General features: G+C 39.1%; 1 protein-coding gene across 1 annotated transcript in view; it reads right to left on the bottom strand.

Annotated features, from left to right (window-relative positions):
- Positions 1-27,119, bottom strand: part of LOC135479233 (diacylglycerol kinase delta-like) — a 117,089-nt gene that overhangs the window by 70,952 nt on the left and 19,018 nt on the right. The window contains 2 exon segments of the mRNA XM_064759033.1: positions 10,583-10,645; positions 11,136-11,183. Of these exon segments, the coding sequence (XP_064615103.1) occupies positions 10,583-10,645; positions 11,136-11,159 (87 nt within the window). The 5' untranslated portion in view covers positions 11,160-11,183.

The raw sequence follows: 27,119 nt of genomic DNA, 5'->3' as shown, positions 1-27,119 counted from the left end.
TTGGGTCAGATCTCTGATTAACTCAAAGCTGTGCTGTGACAACAAGGGTTTATCCCTGGACAAAGGTCAACGCAGCCCCGAGGCTTCAACTAGCACTATTTTTCTTGAGTCACAATTACGTTAAGCTGGCATAAAAAATATTATAGAATAAATAAAAGGCATAATTTTTACCACTATTCCTTATCAGAGATAGCTTGCGGCGTGTTTGGTGATTCATTAATTCTGCCGGTAAAAGATGCACTGTTGTTGGTTCCTGATTTTAAAATCTTCCTTACTTTTTTTTGTAGTTGTAGTTGAAATGTTTCATTGGGGTTTTACATAGTCCTCAACAATATTTTCATCAGATCATGACAGTGTCAACTTGTAGCAAACTAGAACCAATGTCAGTAGAGTAACCTCAGTGCAACGCCATGCCAAATATACATGTACCAGACAAAACTGCATAACTGTGTCATAAATTTGTCATAAATTGCACATTCATGTAAACAGAAATGCAGACTCAAATGGTGAAGCTCATGAACTACATGTACAACATACAAGGCAGCTGAAGGTCAAGGTCAGTGACCGGATAAGAGAGGCGGGTCAGACCTGCTCTGCAGGACACCATAATACCTCGGCCATTAAGTTATTGTGGAGGAAATACCCAGTCAAATGACGGGCTCCCTACTCTCTCCATTACCTGCCGATCTAATCAGAGAAGAGCTAGCCAAGCGCTTCCTGTCGCCTGGTACAAGAGCGAGTCATATCACCATGGCAACAGCGTCCAGCAGTGTGCGTTTAACGGCACAAGTCCCAGAACTGGGCCAAACTGACATTTGACTGTTACAAGCATCAATGGTGTAGGACTAGAAGTCTAAAATGTAAATAAAAGGGGGGTTTCTCTGTAACATATTGCATGGAAGGAAATTTGTTTATGCGCATCAACTGACTAATGCACCATAATCGTTGGTCTTAAATAGTCAAAATTGATTTATTAACAAAATAAACGTCTTTACACAGTATCTATGGTGCAGATCTCTGGGCTAGTTCACTCAATATCACAATCACAGCATTTGTGTAATGAAAAAAAAAAAAAGAAAAAAAAAAAGACTTCAAGTCACAAAGTACAATGTAACTTAATAAGACACATCAACTTCCCTATGCGCACACCTTCATTTCGCAACATTTCATTAAAATTTAATATGAAGTCCCAAAAGGCTGCTCTACACATAGCTGAATTACTAGAAGCTCCAATGAGTGTTCACAAAACACAGACGGTACATGTATGTTCCTTTCATATTGCTTAGTATAGAAAGATCAAAATGTGTACAAAATGTAGGAAAATGAAAAAGAAATTGAAAATTCTTTCCCCACCTAGCACCCCCCCCCCCCCTCCTTCCAATCACTGCAATTACAAGGTTGTAGATTTGTATTAAAAATCATATTGGAAGCAAATTTATTTTAAATATGAATAAAAAAGGACTCCACTCAAAAATTATGATTCAAGTTTATTCATGGAGATCATCATCTTGGCACTATCTGAACACTACTGCTACATGTACCATGCAGAGTTGGTGTCCACAGCATTACGTATGTGTCAGTCCAAACCACCTGAACACAATCCAACTTGCTGATCCATCTGACAGAAAACACGGTCAGAAAAACAAAAATGAAAACAAAAGATCTGTCTCTGCAAACACAGGGGCACTGTTAGTGGGGCATCCATGGAACACTGACCAAAGCCGTTCTCCAAGCATCCATTAGAGGATCAATAGAGATGAGCATCATATATGGTGGGAGACTGGGAGCTGCTGCTATAGGTATTGCCTTAGCGCCACTGTCTAGACCAAACACAACAGTGCTTTAACCTTTCATCAGTTTAATTCCCTACAAATATCCCAGGGGCATGCGGCAGCACCCAACTCATCAAACCTACTCTGACAACTGATGGCATGTGGCAGGTTTGCTCTGGTTGTCCCACCAATCAGATCACTTCTCTCAGTTTTACGTTATTGACAGCATCACTGGCCATGAAAGGCGCATGTAAACACTCCTGCGTTGTTTTGACGCAGGCTTGTAACCATGCTTTCATCCTATTTGTTTTGACGCAGGCTTGGAACCCTGCTATCCTCCTATTTCATTATCAAAACTATCTCTTTCCAATCTAACTGATTGGCATTTAATGCCTTCAAAGCTATAAACTTGATTGATCTCATATGCGTACATGTACACAAAACAAGTCAAAACTTCCCAGTCTAAATGCTGACAACAATTGACCATTTATACATATTACATTAGAAGATTAGCAATTCTCCTAGTTGGGTAGGTCGTTTTGTGATATCTCGGAAGGCCATGAATACCCCTAAAATGTTATAAACATATACAATATATAATTCTCACCTCAACTTATACTTCACTGTTCAAATGTTTGCTTCAGCAGCGACAGTGCTTCAGTGACAGTCCTTCAGCTAGGACATATTGTAACCACATCAAGGGGTGATGACACAGAAGTCCCAACATGTCCCTTAAGGCTGATGTTACAACCACTGGATTATCATTCTAATCCCCAACACAGAAATTTGTTCACATCCCTTAGGGATAATGTTACAATCACTGAATTGTCATTCTAACCCTCAATACAGAATTCTCTCCATGTCTCTTAGGGGTGATGTTACAACCACTGAACGAACTGCTGTTCTAGACTTCAGCATAAAGTCTCTCCATGCATGTCTCTTAGAGTTGATTTTACAACCACTGGACTGGATTTTACAACCCCTCCATGTCCCTTCATGTCACAGCCACTGGACTGTCATTCTAATCCCCAACACAGAAATTTGTTCACATCCCTTAGGGATAATGTTACAATCACTGAATTGTCATTCTAACCCTCAATACAGAATTCTCTCCATGTCTCTTAGGGGTGATGTTACAACCACTGAACGAACTGCTGTTCTAGACTTCAGCATAAAGTCTTTCCATGCATGTCTCTTAGAGTTGATTTTACAACCACTGGACTGGATTTTACAACCACTCCATGTCCCTCCATGTCACAACCACTGGACTGTCATTCTAATCCCTAACACAGAAGTCCCTCTGTGTCCCTTAGGGCTGATGTTACAACCACTGGACTGTCAATCTAAACCCCAACACAGAAGTCCCTCTGTGTCCCTTAGGGCTGATGTTACAACCACTGGACTGTCATTCTAATCCTCAACACCGAAGTCCCTCAATTTCCCTTAAGGCTGATGTCACAAGCACTGGACCGTCATTCTATCCCCCAACAAAGAAGTCCTTCAATTTCCCTTAGGGCTGATGTCACAACCACTGGAGTGTCATTATAATCACCATCACAAAAGTCACTCCATGTTCCTTAGGGTTCATGTTACATGTTACAACGGGGACTGCTATTCTATTCCCCCAACACAGAAGTACTTAGATGTCCCTTTGGGATGATGTCACAACCACTGGAGTGTCATTCTAATCCCCAACACAGAAGTCCCTCTGTGTCCCTTAGGGTTCAAGTTACAACCACTGGATTGTCACTCTAAACCCCAACACAGAAGTCCCTCTATGTGCCTTAGGGCTCATGTTACAACCACAGGACTGTCATCCTAAACATCACCACAGAAGTTCCTCCATTTCCCTTAGGGCTTATCTTACAGCCGCAGGGCTGTCATTCTAAACCCCAACACAGAAGTACCTCTATATCCTCCCTTAAGGGCGATGTTACAACCACTGGACACTCCTATTAAGCCCTAACACTTTTTTGCCACTCTAAATTGATTCTAGTAGATTAGCTATGGAGAGAATGTATAAAAATCTAGTCCAAGTTTAATACCACAGGGATGTTATTTAAAGTGAATGATTTAAATTCAAATAGAAGTAACAGATTTTGCGTATTCCATGTTGATAATTTTAATGAAGCGAAACTCTTACCAGTAGTAAACTGGAAATTTCAGACCATTTGGTTATTTTGAAAATTATGACAACCTGCTTGCATTGCCTATTTTTGGTTGACAAAGTTCATGATAAGATTTGACCAGTAAGTGGACGTTCCCTTAATGGTTTACTGTGAACTGTCATTGATATTACTGTAAACTGACACTGATACTACTCTGAACTACCAATGAAATTACTGTGGGCGGCCACTGATACTACTGTGAGCTGTCGTAGGTGCTACCGTAAACTGCCATTCTAAACTTCACCAGAAAAGTCTCTTAAATTTATTTCTTTGATTGGTGTTTTACACCGTGCTCAAGAATATTTCACTTATACGATGGCGGAGGGCATTATGGTGAGAGGAAAACGGGCACAGCCCAGGGGAACCCACGACCATTCGCAGGTTGCTGAAGTCCTTCCCACTTACAGCTGAAGAGGAAGCCATGCTTTGCCTTTGTGAGCCTTACTTGAAACAATGGTGATAAAGCAAAAGGAAAAAAAATAAAACCTGATTCATCCTCTTCTGACAGAGTGAGCACTCTGCAGACAGAACAAACATCACAGTTTATGGCTCACTCCGTTTGTGAGGTAGCCCTTCGTGAAATTAACTTAACACTGGTTATGTAAAAATGTTATGTACAATAAAGTTAATGTTAATGTCCAAGATAAACACTGTTTACAACAACCTGTGACATCAAAGATTGGTGTATTTCCAGGGATAATAAACAGGACAGTCTGAATTTACCAGTCCTAATGATATGAATTTATCCAGCATAATATCTTGTACATGATAGGAGTAAGTGCTTCTTGAATTGCTGTGTTGACAGCGCAAATTACAGATTTGGACAGATGATGACTGTGCTTTTGCTTTCCATACATACGAAACAACACTTATACACAAGAAAGCCTCAATGCTTCTGCTCAAATGCATTTTGATTACTGTTCATTGTATCCAAGAGTATGTTTCTAACCAATAACAACAACATTTTAACTTGATACATTTGCCTTTTTTTCTTCCTATTTTATGTAATAGATGTTTTACGTCGCTCTCTAGATTTCTTCACCTAGTTGACAGGTGGCCCTAACGGAATCAGCAAGAACTGGATTAATCATGTGAACTCACGAGTTCGCCATCTTTCTTGGCAACAAACTCGGGAATGCAACCAGAGAGGGGTCAACAGCGTTTTGGTGCTCAGCGCTTAAAATGAAAACAGAACAACAATTATGTTATTGTACTGTTATTATCTAAGAAAACCTTAGTGCTTGGAGTAAACCACCAACTTCTGACATGTTACTGACAAACTTTCCCACAGTTGACATACAAGTATGCACACCACTGCTGGAAAATAAATGATCTGCCACGAACAATAAGATTGTGTGAGTGGCCACGCCAGCATTGTTGACCACTTAGGGAGCTCAGCCAAATATCAATCGAGAACATATCGTTCGTGATCTGAAAATTTTGCGCTTTATCAATTTTGAAACAGATCCAGTGGCCCTCCTCACCTCGGAGAGCTGCCGAAAGGGAATCTAAAGAGTAACGGAGAGATACTGGGCTTACTATCGTGCCCCAATAATTGCTGTTTTGATTACTAAAAGTAATTAAAGTTGTTCATGAAAATTACACGTTTTTCTTTTATATTTCACTTTGAAAAGAAAATATGCGGGTACCTGTAGACCAAATAGCGACAAACTCGTATAATACTATAAATTCTGAGTCAAGTTAGAAGTAGACCTACATACAACAGTGCTTCTGCCAGTATACATTTAAATAATCTTCTTACTGAAAGGACGGTTATATAAAATAATCTCTGCATAAAAAGCTAAACATGTATTTCAGGACAGCGTATAACTCTTTCAGTTTTTCGGAGTTCTATGTCTGATGTACAACATAATGCGGGAGAGCGATCAACAAATGGAAGTTCTATGCACAGATAACAGAGACAATTTTTCTTCACAGCTTTCTACTTCATGACCTAACGTTTCCAGAGTTTCATCATGATTTTATTTCGCTTTGTACGTGGGAAGTCGTGCAAGACCAACAAATATTTACCTATTACCATAGCGGTCAGTGGATGGGAACAGTTAAGTGATCCATTTGGAGTTCAGGAAGTCATTTTGAACCTTGGATGATATGGCATAGTATTTAAAATTAATACAATATAAAGTATTACATACAGGTAATGTTCAATTTATTTGGTCTTTGTAGCAAACTGCTCTTTTAGATGTGCCTCTGCTGGTATGTGAGTGAGTTTATTTCATTAACTTACGACACCTGCTGATAATCAGATCACAGGCGTGTCAGAACTTCATTTCCAGATGTTAATCTGGAAATCCCCTCTATGAGCACTAGTAAATGATATTGTATATATTTTACTCCTTGTCAGTATATACTTTCCAAGAAGATAACTACAATTCTGACCGTGAATACTGAGTGTTTTCTTTTGATGTAGACAAATTTCTTTGACTCTTCTGTACAACATGGCAACAACGGCACGACTGTTCATCCAGGAAAATTCCACCAAGCTTCGTCACAATAAGATCTAGATCCGTGTCATTTTATTACACGGAATATAGGACATGGCAACCCAGCTTAAACTAACAGAAAACCAATAATATTTTTCTTTATTACTGATGCACATAATCTGCATGGGGTGCACCGTTTAGCCCACATACATGTACTTGACACTTTTTAAAAATCCTATGCTAATAATAACATGTGCACGCGGGACTTTTGCCTAAATTAAGCATGCTGTCATGAAAGTCCCACTGATTATTTATATACTTTCATATTCAACAGAAAACTGTACTTTTTCACAAAATTTTTAAAATACTCTTATTTATAATTTAATCATAATTTATTTTATCACAGAGAATATAGCATAATGTCCCTCAGACTTTCAGTTAAATCTGTTTATTTTGCCTCATTACTGATTCACAAATCAGCATGACTGGAGGTAAACAGGTTACAAACAATTACGACTGGGAATTTGCCATTTCATCGTCAGCCACCATATTCCTGGCCAATGGTAAGGTCTGGGAATATACAGCAAAGCATCTATAAGGATCATGTGTATTTACAATAACATTGTGTCATTGTTTTATTGTACATAAAGGAAGACAAAGTAGGACAATTTTCGGCGGTATCATAATGTTTTTGACTGGAATGTATGTGTCTAGGACCTTGGCAAACAGAATAAAGCATATGCATTACAATAAGATAGAAATGTGACTGTCTGTTACTGCTGATGCAACCGACCCAGCGTGGTGCTGCACTGTAGGCCTGCAGAAGCTGCCACACTTTGTCTCACTGCTGGATATTGCAGGGTCAGCAGCAGGAGAAGAAAATCCCAATACAAGGAGATCAGTAAAGGTGGTGAAACAATTCTCTGAAGGGTGAATATGTAACATCAGAATACTCCCCGCGAAGTGTGGCACCCAGCTGAGCTGACACTGAGTAATTCAAAATATCACTCAATAAATACTTGAATTTAAATTTAATTGGAAACAGTATGAAAGTTGCCATTGCAATCTAGAATCAATCATTTGCGACCTGGAAACTTCGCGTTTGAAACACTCGCAATTTCTGACTATGCTCCCTTATAACGGTCACAAAGTCCCCACAAACAATCACAGCAAGGTGCATGTTTTTCAACATTTTGTATAAACCTATATGTACAAGTATATATATATTTGGGGACCATGGAGGCCCCATATGCTTTTAAAGGTTGAGAACTGAGGATATCATCATGTTCAGTGCATCAGATGGTTTAAGTATGTGTGCTCCCTCTAGGTAATGTCATTTTGTAGTTAATGTTAAAACACTCAGTTCCTAGAATCACGATTACAGTCACATGAATACAAGCCATGATGCATAAACACTGGTCAGCTGTTACAGTCAAGGTCAGCAGAGGACCTTTATGTCTAATGAGCAGTAAGAGCTTATGGACTGGACATGTACCTGTATGTTAATACCAGTCCACAAAACCCAGCGTTCTCCCATGAGACAGAATATTCCTCTAGCCTTCCAACTCTTTGGCATGCTGGATTCCTCTTCGCCCATACATGAGACGGTATTCCTGCACCCTGCCGATGGTCGTAAGTTTCCCACGGGCTCATTGCCCAGTGTCCTCCAACGAAAAAGGCTACCTTTCCATAAGTGAAATATTCTTGAGTACAACGTAAAACACTAATCAAATAAATAAGAAAATTCAAATTTTTTGTGTAAATAGCACAATGATGGACCACTTCTAAGGATCTCTGTGTTAATACTATCTTTGTCCCTGGGAGGCAGACTGAGGAGGCATGCTTAGACGCCAAGGGGAAATGCTGGGGGATGGTGGGAGTTTGAGGGTTTAGGCATTCTGTCTGGGTCATTTGATAACTGATAATTGTAAGGGGGGGGGGGGGCAAGCTGTTTAAATGGTGAGCGTATTGATGTTCGTGTCTAAGTGGATCCTATGAGGAACAGGCAGATGCCTAAGGCCACCAGACAAGATACCCCCAAATACCTCCCTCCTTAACCATGACCTAGTTCCATCCCAAATGGAAGCATCACCACTTCACTTCCTGTGGGCCGGAAAGAATTCCTTTATGTCAGCATGGAGAAACATTTCCTATCGGGCCAGGTGCTGCAGATATACATTGCTGACGCTATTTACAGACCCCAATCCCAAAACATCATGATTGGATGAGGGGATTTCGTAAAGCGGTTCCGCTTCGTCATTGGTCGATCTCAGTGTAAAGGTGTGGGGGTTTTTTCGCAAGCATTATTTTGTCACACCATGTACACGACCTTTCAACATGAACACTAATGGTAAAGTCCTCTCAAACAGTGACACATTTCACATCACCATGTAATCCTCCTTCAACCCCAAACTGTCAGCCTAAACAACGAAAGGCCGAAATTAACCCAGATTTTTCTGCCATTGTTAGAGAGTAAGCGGTAAAAACAAGCTGGGAACAAAATCCTCTGTCAGGTTTCTTCACGGTTCAAAAGCATTAGGGAACTAGGCTTCTTTTGGATAGGATTAATGTGATTCCAAAAAATGGTGACACGGGAAATCACAAATTTCTACTTGAATTGCTCGTATCCAAAATTTCACGACCATACCTGACATGGAAAGGTGACTTTAAACATCATTTTTATGTGAATAATTCCATGCACTTTGACACAAAACAACAATTTCTTGTTAGCCCAGCAAAAGCACTTTAGCTATACATGAAAATAAATCATTTATTTGCGTTGAGGAGAAGAAATTTACTCAAAAAGTGTTAAAACTATACAGCAATATTATATGTGAAAAGGTTGGGCAATAATAGTCATCTCAGCAAAAGAGGGGCCTCCGTGGCTCAGTTGGTTAGCGCGCTAGCACAGGGTAATGACCCAGGAGCCTCTCACCAATGCGGTTGCTGTGAGTTCAAGTCCAGCTCATGCTGGCTTCCTCTCCGGCCGTACGTGGGAAGGCCAGCAACCTGCGGATGGTCATGGGTTTCTCCTGGGCTATGCCCGGTTTCCACCTACCATAATGCTGGCCGCCGTCGTATAAGTGAAATATTCTTGAGTACGGCGTAAAACACCAATCAAATAAATAAAATAAATAAATCTCAGCTAAAGATATGGATGCAAAAATAATGATCACCTTAAGCAGCTAATGAGCCTAGGCAAATGAGCAGCTAAGGTAGAATGAGCATCTGTAAACAGTCATTTTCTTATTGATGAAAAAGACAGACCATAATCTATATGTACATGTACTTTTATATTAAAAGGAAAGACACTGAATAATGTAACTGGAGACATTCAGGAAGAGAGGAGGAACAAAACTTTTCTGATGTGCTTGATAAGACAATAAATGAATTTTTGTTATCTGGAATTCTTTATGGGCCATTTTAAACTAACTGGAAACATGATGTCTCAGCACTCATGTTACACTAATGGTTAAAACGCAAACCAGGGCTCAGGTGACAGGTCATGAAAACAGAAAAATGCCAGTTGAGCACATCAAAATTGTCCACTGAAATAACCAAGGGTAAACTGAAACCAAATTTAAAATTCTAAATTATATTTTTGACTGATTGTTGTTTAGTGTCAAGACCAAACAGTTTTCACTTAAATGCACAATGGCAGCCTGTACTAGAGGTGGAGGTAACCTGGAGGCTTATGGTAATCACAGATGTGTACTAAATTTCATACGTTATGCTCTGATGTTTCATTTCTCAATAATGACACAGACAGGTTAATAATTTATTGAAGACCAACATACATGTCTCTCCTGACAAGACATGGACAATGCTTGAAACCAGGGTTCTCACCTTATAATCTAAGACTCTCTATCTACGTGCAATCAAAGAATGGACCGAGTACATTGTACCTGTATGCTACAATCAGAACTCTAAGATGACAAAACAATTCGGGGGAGGGTTCCACAAAGCTGTTCCTGACTCAAGTCAAAATTTTAATACTCTTTAACTTGCGTATTTTTTGACACAGAAAGTTGAAATTTAGTCACATTTGTCTTAAGATAACACTGATGAGGCGAACGAATTTCAATTTCTAAAGCCTGAAAATAACCGTTAAGATCGTACTTTAGATTTTTGACTTGTCAGAAATGGTTCCGTGAAATCGGCTCCGACTTGTCTGTCTTGTGGGACAAACAATACATACCGAATGATCTTTTGCATAGTACAGTTTTCTTCCTTTGAGTTTAAAATATCTTCGTCTCCATCTCTGCAAAACAGAATTTGTTGAAAGCCATGAATCATTGGGAAAAATATTGCCACTGGCAAAATTTCAGACCATCTGTGGTACTTTCCATTTCCGTGCAAGGACACATTTTCACGGGCGAAATGTTAATTCCTCTGTAATTCTTCAACCTTTTCTTATGTTTTTGCAAGATGTTTGTCTAAGAACATTTCAAGAGTTTTATTCTGTGCAGAAAAATAAAATTATACTTTCTTTGAAGCCCTGAAATTGGCCAACCCAACCAGTGCTGTTTTGTCCCCGAAATAAAACTAAAAATGTGCATAAACAGTGCTGACAGTTGCTCTTCCACATGCGAAAGGTTGAGGAAATAGGGTACTTCAAACAAGGGTTTCAGTACTTCTCCCATCAAGTGATCAGATGCTGAAGGACGTACCATACAGAACACTTGTAGAACACCTGAGGGGAGAGTATGACGGCTGTACACCGGGAAAACCTTAACGGCAGATACACGTACCTGGAAGGAGCTGGTCTGTTTCATCAGGTATCCATCCTTGGTGCAGGCCTGCAAAACACAAATATGACCATATCAGAACATGTACAAGTACGTATTTACTTATTTGACTGATGGTTCAATTCAGCACCCAAGCATTTTTCAGTTACGTATGTACTGCATACAGCATGCACATGTATGTCACAGCTGTTAGGTTTAGGTGTAAACATGGGTAGCACCTGGACAAAGCTACCCCATTTTGTCAGGTATCTGGCAAACTTCCTGACATGAAGCCACAGCCCAGCCAGACTACAACAAACACTATAATGCACCGAAGTTTAGCATTTTTCAAGTGACACATAATGCTTGATTCTGATTTAATCATCCACCTTACAGTCACTTAAGAACTGAAGTCTGATTCATTTCTTTAGGTGAAATATAGTATATAGTATACCAAATGTATTTCTTCTACTAATGTAGATAAAAGCTCTACTGGTGACTTCCACAATGAGCAAAATTAACCAAGAATTTGAAGCTGGGAAAAATTAAGGCTCATGTAAATATTTAGTGATCAAATGTGACATTAAGTTACATTTTGTAATACTGAACAAGTACTGTCTGGAGGCCTCATGCACTGAGTGTGTGGGATAGTGCCAGTGTGGCAAATCGGTGTGGAACAGCATGGGTCAGGGGGGATAACTCCGGTGAGAATATGGCATTAAACTACCATGGCTGGTGACAGTTTTGGCTACTATTAAGCACTGTGTAAAATACACACATATTTATTACTGTTGGATACATGTAGACATTTAAAACACCAGATACTGGAATTTGTTATTAGAGAAGACTTGAGATATACAGTACATCCACACGCATCAAGAGATGGTCTCATTACAATGACTTTTTTTCATAGAAAAAAAAAACACAAAGTTAACATCTGAAAGGAAACTTAAAGAGGAAATCTATTCTTATCATTATACAAAATTATAGCATCAAAACTTACTGTAACCCGATAACAATTCCGTCTCCTATGATTTCTGCATATTTTACTTTGTTGCAAAAGTTATTGTGAAGGAAAGAGAATCCTGCACCTAAGTTGTACAAGAGTGTCATATTTGAGCTGTTCTTAACAAACTTACCTACAATGTTCAAACTACCACTTCACTGATCAAAGACCTGCACAACACAGGTACATATAACTGGTCCTGGTATATGTTCATCTACTGAATGTGAACCAAGAATCCAGCCAGAACACAAAACTGTGCACTGTTCTTAACAAACTTACCTACAATGTTCAAACGACCATTTCAAAGATCAAAGACCTGCATAACACAGTTACCAGGTTCAGGTATATGTCCATCTACTAAATCTGAACCAAGAATCCAGCCAGAACACAAAACTGACCACAGATCCCTGTCATCGCAGGCCACATGCCTCTACTCTGTTCCCACTGAATAATCTAAGTTAGTGACGGCCAAGACTGGTGGTGTTAAGCCTGTAATATATCATCTCAAAGTAGTGGCAGTACATGTATGTTGAGGTGGGATAAGGGGGGGGGGGGGCTGGGGCTGGGGTAGATACATGTACACTGCTGCCCTGATTCAGCATCCACCCCAAGTCTTGTTCCCCTCCACATTTCAGAGTACCCCTTGTGTCTGATCTCACTATAATAAACTCCTCATGAAAACCTATATTTAGCCAGATCTTGCTGGTAATGTCAGCCTCCTACAGCCAGCTGTTGGACAGCAGGGCTTATTTTAGACATTAGCTCTGTCCACATTCAGCCTAACACAGGCCAGAATGTCTGTGCAGGGCCACAGTAGCACCTTCTGGACACCATACCCTCCTTTATACTCCGCGGTTCAACATACTGTAGGATTAGTATTCTGGTATAAAAGGCACATAAGTTGTAATTTGCATTAGGGAATACATCTTCATTGGAAATACATGTACGAAAGCATTTTCTTGGATGTACGATATTAACACTAAAGAGAGTTATAGCCAGATTGTGTAAAAAAGGGAATTTTCATTGTTTCCTAATGACAGCAGATAATTTTATTGATATACAACCAAATATAAAACTAGTTAGTAAAAGACATGCTGCAACATACAGATAAACAAATGCCTAAAAATAGACCTACCAATGACTCCAAACAGCCTAAAAGTAAAACAGACCAACCAATGCCTAAAAATAGACTGACCAGTACATAGAGCTTGGTCGACCAATGCCTAGAACTAGATCAACCATTGCCTAGGAATACATTAACCAATGCCTAGAATTAGATCAACCATTGCCTAGAACTAGATCAACCAGTGCCTAAAACTAGGTCAACCAATGTCTAAAACTAGGTCAACCAATGTCTAAAACTAGGTCAACCATAGCCTAGAAATACATTAATCAGTGCCTAGAACTAGATCAACCAGTGGCTAGGAATACATTAACCAATGCCTAGAATTAGATCAACCATTGCCTAGAACTAGATCAACAAATGCCCAGAACTAAATCAACCAGTGCCTATAAATACATCGACCAGTGCCTAGAACTAGACAAACCAGTGCCTAGAACTAGATCAACCAGTGACTAAAAATATATCAAGACTACAAAAAAAAAGGGATTATCTCTACAAAGAAATACACCAGGAAGAACTCCCAAATCCATCAATCAGAACCTAGAGAAACACATCAACCAGCACAAGAACTATGGGTCAACAAATACCAACCAATATTCAAAAATACATATAACCATTCACAAGAGAGACAATCCAGTCCTAAAAAACAGGTGAAGCAATATGTGTCAATAAACAAACCAATGGCCAGATATGTGCCAGCGAGTTCCTAGAAATGTCAGGTCAATTAATCCAAATACCTGGAAAGAGATGAACTTGTACCTGGACAAACAAATAAACTGGCACCAAGGAGATTTACCAGTGCCTGTACCAAGAAATGATTCAATCTGTACATTGTGGAAAATGATGAGAAGTCCAACACACAATAACAAATATATGTACTGTACACTTGTATCAAGCATTCCTACAGCATGAACAACCTCTTGACAACACCTGTATATGCAGAGCGTCACTGACTTGCAGCATGAAAGTATACATGTATCTAAAGAGCTACTTCAGTCCCAAGGAAAACCAGGCAGAAGTATTAAAATGATGTGAAAGATATCGAAAAACTTACTCTATAGTTCAAAAAGATTTACGATGAATAACCCTATTTAACCCCATAAGTGAAGAGCGCTCAAAAACACATTCTTCAGCAGTTTCAGTAAGATTTTCCTGATGAGATGTGATGCATCGGGCCGATGTGACGTCGAGTAGATCACTACCCTAGAATGACAGTCTGTGTGTTTGTACATGTAAGCATGATATCATTTGGAGGCTATATTTCAGCGATGAGAGGGAAAATGTTCTTATATGACGTCACACCAGGCAAAATTGCAAACAACAGAAAACTTTTGTTTCCATATTGTCCTCCAAAACTAACAACAGTTGTTTTAATGTAATGCAATCTTTTTTTTTTTACAATTTAGGAAAGCAATTCCGACTATCTTGATCCTTATCCCCTAATCTTGCTTTTAAGACATGTTCTGACCTCTCTTCACTATTTGGTGATATGAATCCTAACACAAAATAATCCCCTCAGAATATGCTTGAATGGACGGTTAAAAGTTAAAGACTTTACACAGTACCAGTATACTTTAATGTTAATTACGCCTTAATACATGTATTTATTTATTTATTTGATCGGTGTTTTACGCTGTACTCAAGAATATTTCACTTATACGGCCGCGGTCAGCAATATGGTAGGTGGAAACCGGGCAAAGCCTGGCGGAAACCCACGACCATCCGCAGGTTGCTGGCAGACCTTCCCACGTATGACCGAAGAGGAAGCCAGCATGAGCTGGGCTTGAACTCACAGCGACTGCATTGGTGAGAGACTCCTGGGTCATTACACTACGCTGGTGCGCTAACCAACTGAGCCACAGAGGTCCCCTTAATACATGTAAGACATACACAAATCTTACTGTACTAAAAATGTACCAGTACTTGATGGTCAGGCCAAGTGGGGTCAAGACATGTTGGATTAAGGACGTTCAGTCATTAGCTGTACACTGGAGATAACAGTGCCACTCTAGTGCCTAACATCTTACATAATGTGTGCTGGAACCTTACCAACAGAAGGACTATTTGAAAAATTATGTGTCTGCTCACCAGCTTACAAAACACTGTTGATATTTCCCCTTTTTTCTCTTTTGTACTTGTTACATAATATCCCCCCCCCAACAGCCATTTAGAGAAACAATTCTGAGGATTGCTGTCACTGCTTTAGAATAGCTTACATTACTGTATCTGATATTAAATGCAAAATGTTATGAGAAGTGCTGTTGTAAAACTGGCCTGTCACAATGCTGGGGTTTGACGACTTACACACATACACACATAAATTGTTCATACTAGGTGTGAATGGGACAACAAGCTTCAACTGTCACACTCACTGTACATTGTTCTCTCATTATTATATACACCATAGATAATCTCTGTTCACACTGGCACGAAGTTCTCCTGAAAACGACAATCAAATATGTAGTGTGGATTCAGCTTGTGTATAGGGAGCCGCTATGAGTTCAAGTCCAGCTCATGCTGGCTTCTTCTCTGGGCATACATTGAAAGGTCTGCCAGCAACCTGCTCTGCTCAGTTTCCTCCCACCATAATGTTGGCCGCGCATGTATTTAAGCGAAATATACCTGAGTACCACATAAAACAACAAAACGTACACGGAGCAAATACAATGGATCTCTGACTTACAATGCTGGTCAGACTGTAAACCACACCCCGTAGCTACAGGTACATCACATGTAATGGTCACATGGCCAAACTCAACAGCTACATTGTCATTACCTAGATGACTATCTTTTATAATCCTGCTCCAAGTTCCCTGTTTAATCAACGTTATACTCATTTTCAGTTGTGTAGTAAAGTCATTAAGTACTAAAACTACAGGATTCTGTGTCATCCCAGTTAAAGGATAGCTAGCTTCTGAGCAGGCAGTCTTTATACATGCATCACTATACTTAGCCTTTATACACTGTATCCTGAATGCACTCAAGAACAACAGTAATTCTCATCCTTTTCACATGCTTGCAAGGTGATCATTCAAGTATACTCTGGGGCATTATTCTGTGCGGACTGAAAAAGTTATACTTTTTGTGAAGCCCTGAAATTGGCCAGTCTAACCAATGTAGTTCTGTCTCCAGAATCTACATATAAGTGTGCATAAATTGCACTGGAAGTTGTTCCCTCATAAGCAAAAAGGTTGAAGACTGTATTGAGCTCTGGATATTTGTCAATTCACAACCTGTACCATCTATATGTACTCAGGTAAAGGAGATGAAGGATTTATTATCAAATAAAAGCCCCGTTCACACAAAGCTGTAACCACTGTAATTCAGTTTAGTACTTAAAAGTGGGATGCAAATCTAGAATAACACAGAACTATGTGTTACATGAAAACCTACAACAGGGTGTTCAAAAAGGTCAAGTAGCAGGCTGCACACAGCTGTCTACTGCCATCCCTGTAGCCACCTATTTTGAATATTCTTACTATTTAAATCAATAGTAAATGTGGCCTAATTACTTTCATTTCAGCCATCTACTTTTGAACTCTGACCTCCGTCTCCAATTCTACATGAAAACCCTGTGGTACTGCTTGTTCTCTGTTTGAATACTGTGACAGAATGAAAAGGGTCATCAGTTCAATGTTCACACATATATTCCTTCCTTGATCTATCTGATACCTACTTTGATACTACACTGATAACCCAATGCTCAGCATATGAGAATCTGTACATTTCCTCCATTCTTTCCTAGTAAACAATTTATTTATGTATTTATTTTATTTATCTCTTGGACTTGAGTTTTACACAGACATGATTTGTGGTGAACCAAGAAAATAGCTGAAATTTACTATCATAGCCCAAAAAGGCCGGGTCCAGGGGCCGCCTAGGCCCTGGAAGCTGGAAAAATCTGCGGAAAACAGGTAAATTAATCGAAACTGAACAAAGAAACAGCGGAATTCCGCCTAAAAAGCGGAAAAAAATCATGTCTGTTTACACTATACTTATAAGAACATTTCCCCTATACAACATCATCACATGATGCCATGTGCAGCTTATACCAGATATACATGATCTAATGTCTGACTGGAACACAAGGCAAATACTCACAGAATTTATCATCAGCATTTTGATATACATGTATAACAATTAATATGGTAAAATATACTGATTTAATCACAAATTCAATCTTAATCACATGACAACACGCACAGCTGTCCACAGACAAATTTTGTATTTTCCAAAACCTTCTGCGTTTCAAAATATATATATATATATATTTTTTTATCAGTGTAGACAGAATAAACCAAAAAATTCCAAAATAAAAATACATGTGATACACAAAAAATGTAACTCTGAAAAACAAAACTTTCATTCTGGTTGAAGTTTTGCATCTTATTATGCCATTATCCGGAGTGACAATACATGTAATACATATATTGCTCTATGTTTAAGAACAGCAATATTAAAATGAGTTTGCCTGTTGTTATGAACAGTAAGTGTGAAAATCCAAGAATAACCATCTGACAAAGACAACAAATTTCTGAATCATGAGTCATATGGCAAGATTTCTGAATCAGGAACCATAATGATGAGATTTCTGAATGGTAAGCCATTATGGTGAGATGTCAGAATCATGAGCCATTGTACTGTAAGAAGTCTGAACCATGAGTCATTATGGTGAGATACTGAAACATGAGCCATTATGGCAAGATTTCTGAATCATGAGCCATTTTGCTGAGATTTCTGTATCACAAGCCCTTATGGTGAGATTTCTGAATCATAAGCCATTATGGTACTAGGCAAGATCAGAATCATGAGCCATTATAGTACTCCTCAATTATGAGCCATTATGGTGAGATTTCGGAATCATAAGCCCTTATGGTGAGATTTCTGAATCATGGGTCATTATGGTAAGATATTTGATTCATGAGCCGTTATGGTGAGGTTTCTGAATATAAGCCCATTATGGTGAGATTTATGAACAATAAGCCACTATGATGACATGTCACATGAGCCATTTTGCTACTGTAAGATGTCAGATTCATGAACCATTATGGTAAGATATTTGACTCATGAGCCATTATGGTGAGGTTTCTGAATATAAGCCATTATGGTGAGATTTATGAACCATAAGCCACTATGATGACATGTCACATGAGCCATTTTGCTACTGTAAGATGTCAGATTCATGAGCCCTTATGTACTGTAAAATGTCTGAATCATGAGCCATTATGGTGAGATTTCTTAATCATTAGCCATTATGATAACATGTCACCATGGGTCATTATGGTACTGTAAAATGTCTGAATCATGAGCCATTATGGTGAGATTTCTTAATCATTAGCCATTATGATAACATGTCACATGGGTCATTATGGTACTGTAAGGTGTCTGAATCATGAGCCATTATGGTGAGATTTCTGAATCATGAGCGATTATCCATGTAAATGTACCTACCTTCACCGAGAATCTGTCCATGAATCTGTTATTAGTGAGGCACATATCCAATTACCAGATTGCACTGGGATACATGTACCACTGTTCCCTGGTAGTATTGTGAAGACGTATAATCCTGGGCAATAATCACAAGTATCTACACTAGACGTACATGTACATCTGATGTGACAATCACATATGGGAGCATACATGTATATTCACAATGATCCGTTAACACTGGTAAAATACCTGGCTACAACTTGTGCCTGGCTACTAAGTCCATTTGTAGTACATGGCAGAAGACCACCACACAATGTCTATTGTCAACTACTATATTCTAAATGTGGATATAATGATCAGGAAAGCCACACAGATTGAGTGTAAATCCTGCTGTTGGACTCGGCTAAAAACGGACCTGCACACGACAGATGCTCACTAAAATTGTGTCAATTACAGTAAGCTACACCTACATGTATGTAAACCGAGATGTGGTACTCATAACTGACATGTATAAGAGTGCAAATCCTGCTGTGGTTCCCGCTAAAAATGGAATGTGACAGCGAGAGACTACACACCTGTGGCAGGAAATTACAGGTAAAAAAACTAGGTAGGGTCGTATTAGTGTATAATACAGGTGTGTGATCATCTGATCACATCTAACCTCTAGGTGTTACATTTTTAGCTCAAGACCTACTATTCTTTAGTGTACTCCTTAATAGTAAACGTAGTAATGCTGAAAATAATGATATTTGTTGCTACATGTACAGATCAGGGGTTGAAATATCAAATGTCCTATCTGCTGCTGGCAAAGTAAGAAACGAATCCACTTGCCGCATGTGGCAAATACAAAAAACAGCTGAATATTTTAACCATAGTTACTGCTACTAAAGTTTTATTTGTGACGAAACAAGTTGGAGATGTCTTACACATAGTACACTCAGTTTAATAACTACGATTTCAACAAACGTCTATCAAAATGGCGAACATCAGTCACAGGCACAAAAGTTGCTTGATAGCACGCACAGTTGAGAAGTGTAACACAGTGACTTACAATGTCTGATCGCCAGGTGTCCTAAACCAACATTAATTACATGAAGAAACATGGAGCAGATTTTCAAACATCAACGCAATAAAAAAACTTTCTGGACTAAAGTCTACCTTGAAAATGTTAACAGGCTGTTGTGGTAGAGTTCCAAGAAAGCCAGGCAGGCTAGTTAACATTTCTTTTTAACACGTTAAATTACTTTCTGTTGTAATTCAAAGCAATGAACATATTTACAGTTGTATTACTCTATAACATTTCTGTTATTGTCATCACTCCAAAACTGTGTACAAGTTGTGACCTTTACATGAAATTTACCATCAAAATCTTGAACTGTGAAGAGACCAATGCAATGAACAGTAGCAATCTACGTGAAACAACAACAACAACAAAATATAAAGACCAAGGAAAGAACATATTCGGATTTGACTATTATCACTGGGTCACTATTTAAACAGTGCTGTAAGTTTTTAACATTTTTGCATGTTTGCAAGGCATGTTCTGAAGGCAATATTCGATGTAGATTGATAAAATTATACTTTTTGTGGAGCCCTGAAATTGGCTGGTCCAACCTATGTACAGTAGTTATGCCTTAATAATCAAAAACATGTGCACAAATTGCACTTTTATATGCAAAAAGGTTGAGGGATTAGGGTACCGTACATGCACATGTATTTGGCATCACTCAGTTATAACAGTTATATAGGTAAATGTACATTTATAAATAATCCCTCTCACACATTCACATAAATGCACATGTACACACCATGTGCATATCCTAATCATGATGTGAAAGTACACTGTACATAGTTCTACACAGGTAATAGTGACACACTTCCAACCAGGTAAATTTGCATACTATGAATATTCATGGACATGTTTATGTATGTCCAGATTTGCATACCACCTACATGTACATTTACAAATGGTACATGACAGTAGTAGTAGGAGTAACAGATCATTCACGCGTATGTCATGTTGTCCAAACAAAGCCATATACATGTAACCATGCATTATCACTGTTTACCATGTACATATACATGCAATCAAGCACCATCACAGTTTACCATGTATATATACATGTAACCAAGCACTATTACAGTTTACCATGTAAATATACATGTAACCAAGCACTATTACAGTTACCATGTACATATACATGTAACCAAGCACCATCGCAGGTTACCATGTATATATACATGTAACCAAGCACTATTACAGATTACCATGTACATATACAAGTAACCATGCATTATCACAGTTTACCATGTACATATACACGTAACCAAGCACTATCACAGTAAACTGCTCACAGAAGCACACATACAGGGACCACATGGTCTACATGGAGACACAGTCCAAGATGGTGACATACTGGCGCTAAGAGACCACCTAGGCATGGACTCTTTAGAAGCAAAACTGGACTGACTTCACAAGTCACAGCCAGATTTTTTCATGCAGGCTACATGGCCACAAGGCAGAGAGCGTTACGATGACGAATGCTGTTCGGTACAACCCCTCCAGTTATGTACCGAAGCGGAGCGATTCAGAGGATTTTGAGAATCAGGTCCCACAGGCTGAACAACAACAACATAAGGATATTACAGATGGGTTTGTTACCCAAAATATTTTCACGAACAAGGCAGTCTTCTGGTGCTACATTAGGCCCCGAATTTATTACTTGTGCTTCGTCACGAATGACAAATGTAGAAGCTATGACAAACACCCCTTACCAGAGAACTGTAAGTATTTCACTCCACCCAAGATCAACGCTGAAATCTGGGATACGCTAAAACACTACCTGCAAAACTAGAGATAACTTGACACTTAAAGTGCAAGAGTTTCTTGGCCATGAGATAATGTCAGTGACTCACTTAGCCCAAGTGCTGTGTGCGGCTGAAACAAAATGCCCAAGCACCCCGTGGGGCTGAAACAAAACTTGATATACGTCAGTGCCGTGAGTTAACTTCTGAATCACTCTCACTGTTGACAAACACTTTTTTCCGTCTGTCGTTCTGGAGGTGAAGCCTTTCCTGTCTCGCAAATATGCGTCCTTATGCACATCATACGACCCCAAGAACAGACAGCCTTTTTCATGATGACATTAAAAGAGGGTGTCTCAGAAATTGATAAAGTTGCACAAATTAGCCGGAAAACTGACTCTTTTCAATCAAAAAAAACAGTTTCAGTTTCAGTTTGCTGTGACCAGTGGGTCACAGCAAAACCAACAGAGTTTTTCCGCAGGGGAAGACAGTACAATTTAAGGTACGGAGGTTACACTGCCACCAGAGGCCGGTGAACACAGCTTCAGCCAGCTGATATGAGTTAAGGCTCAAGGAAGTAGAGGTAAGATTTGAAGCTGGTGGCGTAGGTAATCATCTACTACAATGGCAAAAATTAACTGATAACCCCTGGGTTTTGCAAAATGTCTGTGGCCTTAATATCGAGTTTGTTGGTAATCCAGTCCAACTTACACCACCAGTGCCTATTAGTTTTGGTGTTGATGAAAAAAATCAGATTAAACAAGAAATATGCACATCACTAGGAAAAAGAGTAATAGAACAAGCTGGTAATGAGCCAGGTCAATTTCTGTCAAATATTTTCTTGAGAAAAAGAAGAATGGGAAATTCCGAACAATCCTAAATCGTCGTTGTTTGATTTAATTATTTATTTATTTGATTGGTGTTTTACGCCGAACTCAAGAATATTTCACCTACATGACGGCAGCCACCATTATGGTGGGTGAAAACCAGGCAGATCCCGGTGGAAACCCACGACCACCCGCAGGTTGCTGACAGACCTTCCCACGGCCGGAGAGGAAGCCAGCATGAGCTGGACTTGAACTCGTGGTTTGAATGGATTTGTTCAGTACAACCACTTCAAGCAGGAGACTTTACAAATGACACTGGAATCAGTGCAACAAGGTGATTTTTTTTTCACATCAACTGATTTGCAAGATGCTTATCATAGTATACCTCTATATTCAGATCACAGAAAATATTGAAGACTTTGTGTGGAAAAACAATACTTTTCAGTACAGTTGTCTCCCATTTGGCCTGTCATCTGCCCTGCAGGTTTTTACAAAAACATTAAAGCCAATATATTCATACTTTAGAGCGAATGGCATTCAGTGTGGCTACTTTAAAGACGAGTATCTAATTATGAATAGAGATGTAGCTACATGTAAACTTTCTCAACAAACTGGTCATATTAAATCAGTATAAATCAGTACCAACGCCCACTCAAGTAATTGAATATCTTGGCTTTATTACTGACTCGAGGACGTTTACTGTTTCACTGTGAGCCGAGAAAATGAACAAGGTCATTAACACAGGTGAAACAGTACTGTATTCTTCATCAATAAGGGGGGCCTCCATTGCTCAGTTGGTTACCACGCTAGCGCAGCATAATGACCCAGAAGCCTCTCACCAATGCGGTCGCTGTGAGTTCAAGTCCAGCTGATGCTGGCTTCCTCTCCGACCCTACGTGGAAAGGTCTTCCAGCAACCTGTGGATGGTCATGGGTTTCCTCCGGGCTCTCCCCGGTTTCCTCCCACCATAATGCTGGCCACCGTCGTATAAGCGACATATTCTTGAGTATGGCTTAAAACACCAATCAAATAAATAAATTCATCAGTAAATATCAGGCAGGTGACTCGTCTGTTGGGGTTGTTTACCTCCAGTGTACCAGCTATGAAACTAGGTGCTCAGCAGTGCAGGGCTTTGGAAAGAGATAAAATAGTTGCCTTGAATGGAAAAGATGATTATAATTTACCAATGGTTATTTCCTGTGCGGGGGGGGGGGGGGGGGGGGTATGACATATTGCATGGTAGATTGAGCATAAGATTAATAATAATGGCAACAGCATTCGTAAGCCTCCAGTGGCTATTTGTTTGTTTTCGGATAGTTCTAAGGTTGGCTGGGGTACCACCTGTGATGGCCGTAAAGCTGCCGGCCGCCTACAAGAGGTGCCTAGACACATAAATGAATTGGAGCTACATGCAGTTCTGTTATGATTGCAAGCCCTTTTTATGCCTAATCGTAGAAATAAACATGTTCAAATTATTTCGGATAATACGACTACAGTGACCTGTATAAATCATCGGGAGGTAAAAAAACCCAACATCCATGCTATCACATGTGCTTAAGATACTGGTACAACCAAGCGTCATCCTATGGGATGGAAGCTAAAACTAACTGCTTGCACAATATCTGGCGACACCTGCATGGTTCAGGACTTTCGGGTTTCATAACTTGTCACAAAGTCCTAGCGCACGTCAACTAATAAACATTACCAATATGCGTGGCAACAATGGTGTATTTGGTGCAGTTGGAGGATAGTTGAACCACTTTCGCCAGCTATGTCGACTGTCGTGAATTATCTAGAGCAAATGTCGACGGAAAATCTCTCTTATAATACCCAGTTGTTTAAAAACTCTAGATGGAATAGTTCTCCAAAATGTGTTGAAATTAGCAAGTTTCAGGATGCAGAAATGGGGCCCATATGTTGTTCAGTGTTGTTCAGACTTTATTTGTGTACCTTAACATGACAAATCCTTGCAGATGTGATGATCAGTTACTTCTTTCATTTAAAACGTTCAAGCCAGTATGCTCTCAAAGCATTTTGCGCCGAGTTGTGCCAAGTCATGAAACTGTCAGAAATAGACATACATATTTATCATGGGCATTCATTCAGAAGTACAGCCACACCCAAGGCTTTAAGCCAGGGAGTTTCTGTATGTGATATGTTGAGAACAGCTGATTGGACTTTTCGTAAATTTCTTTAAATGAAACCTCTAAACAATTTGCAGGATCTGTATTGTCTTAGAAAGACAAAAGAATATACATGCACAAATTAAAGATGTTTTATTGTCGGTTGTCATTTCGTTGAACCAGCAATGTGACCCTGAAATGGCCGAGCCCTTACAACAAAAAATCTCCCCTCTCATTACAGCATCTCGAAGGAATGAGCACGATGAGAGGGATTCTTTGAGTATACAAGGCCGAATCCTTTAGGGGTCACACCCGCGTTTGTCAATTTTGTTGATGAGTTTCAGGTTACCTTGAGAGGCATGATGTATGAGCTACTTTCAACCCACCCAAGTGATACCATTAATGCAAACAAACTTGTCATTGACAAGATATGTGGCGGAGTCACAGCATGGCCTATATTGGGTCATACCATGTGATACCAGACTCTCGTTAAGTTACGCTGTCAGCTGACCGCATCATGAATATGCAATGTGACCCCTCAAGGCCTCAGCCTTGTATACTCAAAGAATCCCTCTTATCCTGCTCATCCCTTCGGGATGCTGGAATGAGAGTGGGGATTCTACAAGTACATGAAGCTTGAAGTTATGCCTTGGTCTGGCCCAGCAACCAATACAGATTGCCACGGCAAATAAAGTAGGCATCGTGAGACTTAAAAAGGCATTAGACAGACACCTCTTTCACATACAGCTGTTGTCAAACTTGTACAGTTTAACAAATTTTAACGATAAGCTAACATAAATACATGTATACACGGTACTGACCTAATGGGTCAATTTCATGAAGCGTACTTTGTTAAGTAGCCTTTTACTACATGTATGTAAGTGCACTTCATATCTCTATAACACATGCTGGCATGGTGGATAAGGGATTACTTACTTAGGTGATCAAGCGTAAGGGAACCAGGCCTGTGGTCTTGTAGCATAATGTGTTCTTAAAATGTGAAACTGTCCACTTGAGTTATAATGATATTTTATTTATTCAACTTCACTGAACTATTTTGACTGATGTCAGGAACTGCATGTACTTATTTACATGTAGCAATATGAAAAACACTAGACCAAATGTCTATATGGATCAATGAAGTATTCAGGAGAGACTTTGAAAAGCTCATGTTGCTCAATGGAGATATAACAGTGGTGAAAGCGTCAACATGTTATCAGTTTTAACTAATCAGAGTTAAAAGTTATTTCCATAACACAAGATTGCTGCTATTTTCGCTTACAACATCTGAACCTTGCTTTGCCCTTTAACCATACACATACGCACATAGGTTACAAATGGGAATTCTTAATTAAAATTTGATTGATAGAGTTAACAATGACGTCATAAAAATGATGTTTAGGCCTGTTTCCACACCTCTCCCTAAATAACCCTGGTTATATTATTTGATGTCTTTTTCTTTCAAGCTCTCATTCATGAGACCATGGTGAAAATAACCTCTCATGCCATGGTGTGCGCAGGCTTACATTCACTGAAAACCAAGTCCAGCTAGCTATCAACTTCTATGAGCCACCTTAAGATGTTACAAGCTGCATGTAAACTAAATATTATGACCTGTACAAGGTCACTGAACAGGTCACTGATTTAAATCTCAAACGAGTGGATCTATCAACACAGGGGTATACGTGTACATGTATTACCACAGGGATAAATACATACAGCTGAAAGTGTTATTCAAGGGAGGCAACTTTGTCAAGTAGATATCTGTGCAATGGTTGAGCTGATTCACAAGAATCTATTAGAGCAAATGTCTATACAGGCATGTTATCACTTCTAACATATCTTATATCAGAACAAAGATTAAGAACTCACATTACTGACATAGCAAACATCAGGTAACGACAGAATAGATTTTATACAATATAATACAGTAACCAAAGCAAAATTCTAAATCTGATGTTAAATCATGCTCTATACTTCATGTTTATTTCCTCTAATACTTAACAAAGATAGCCCAGCATACACCCTAAATGACCTACAAATTCAACCTCAAAAGAGCATTTTTGGACACAAATAAATGTCATGAGATGTTACTTCTGGTTCATAAATTTACATTTTCCCAGTTGTTTATCATCCTACCTTTCAAATCAGTAAAACTCTCAGAATCTGGAAAAATGAGCAACTTAGTCATGGACGAAATATGAGGTCATTTAGAGTACATGTACTTAATCACTGTTCCCAGATTAAGAAAGGTGGAATTATGTTCAGTTCATCAACATGACAGTGCACCAAATGTACAAGCTTTTCCCTGCAGATATACGTGTGCAATGATTCTCTCTGTGCGTGTACATGGAATGGGAGATGAGATCAAAAATTTAAAATCTTCGTACTCACAGACTGAACGTAAGAAACTTGGATCTCATTCTATATTCTTAAAACTTGCACAATGTACTTATACATAGGAGCATACCTGTCAAAGTCATGAAGTCATTAAATATCATTATGATATCAATTCTGACATATTTTTTCTTGTCTGCTGTTTTATTTACCCTCAGTAAAAAAAAATCCACAAATTGTACACAAACATGCAAACATGCATTTATTTATTTAATTATTTGACTGGTGTTTAACACCATTCTCAAGAATATTTGATTTACATAAAGGCAACCAACATTATGGTGGGAGGAAACCGAC

The sequence above is a fragment of the Liolophura sinensis genome, chromosome 12 (assembly GCF_032854445.1).
Source record: "Liolophura sinensis isolate JHLJ2023 chromosome 12, CUHK_Ljap_v2, whole genome shotgun sequence".
Classification (NCBI taxonomy): Eukaryota; Metazoa; Mollusca; class Polyplacophora; order Chitonida; family Chitonidae; genus Liolophura; species Liolophura sinensis.
This window is presented reverse-complemented; position numbering and strand designations above follow the sequence as displayed.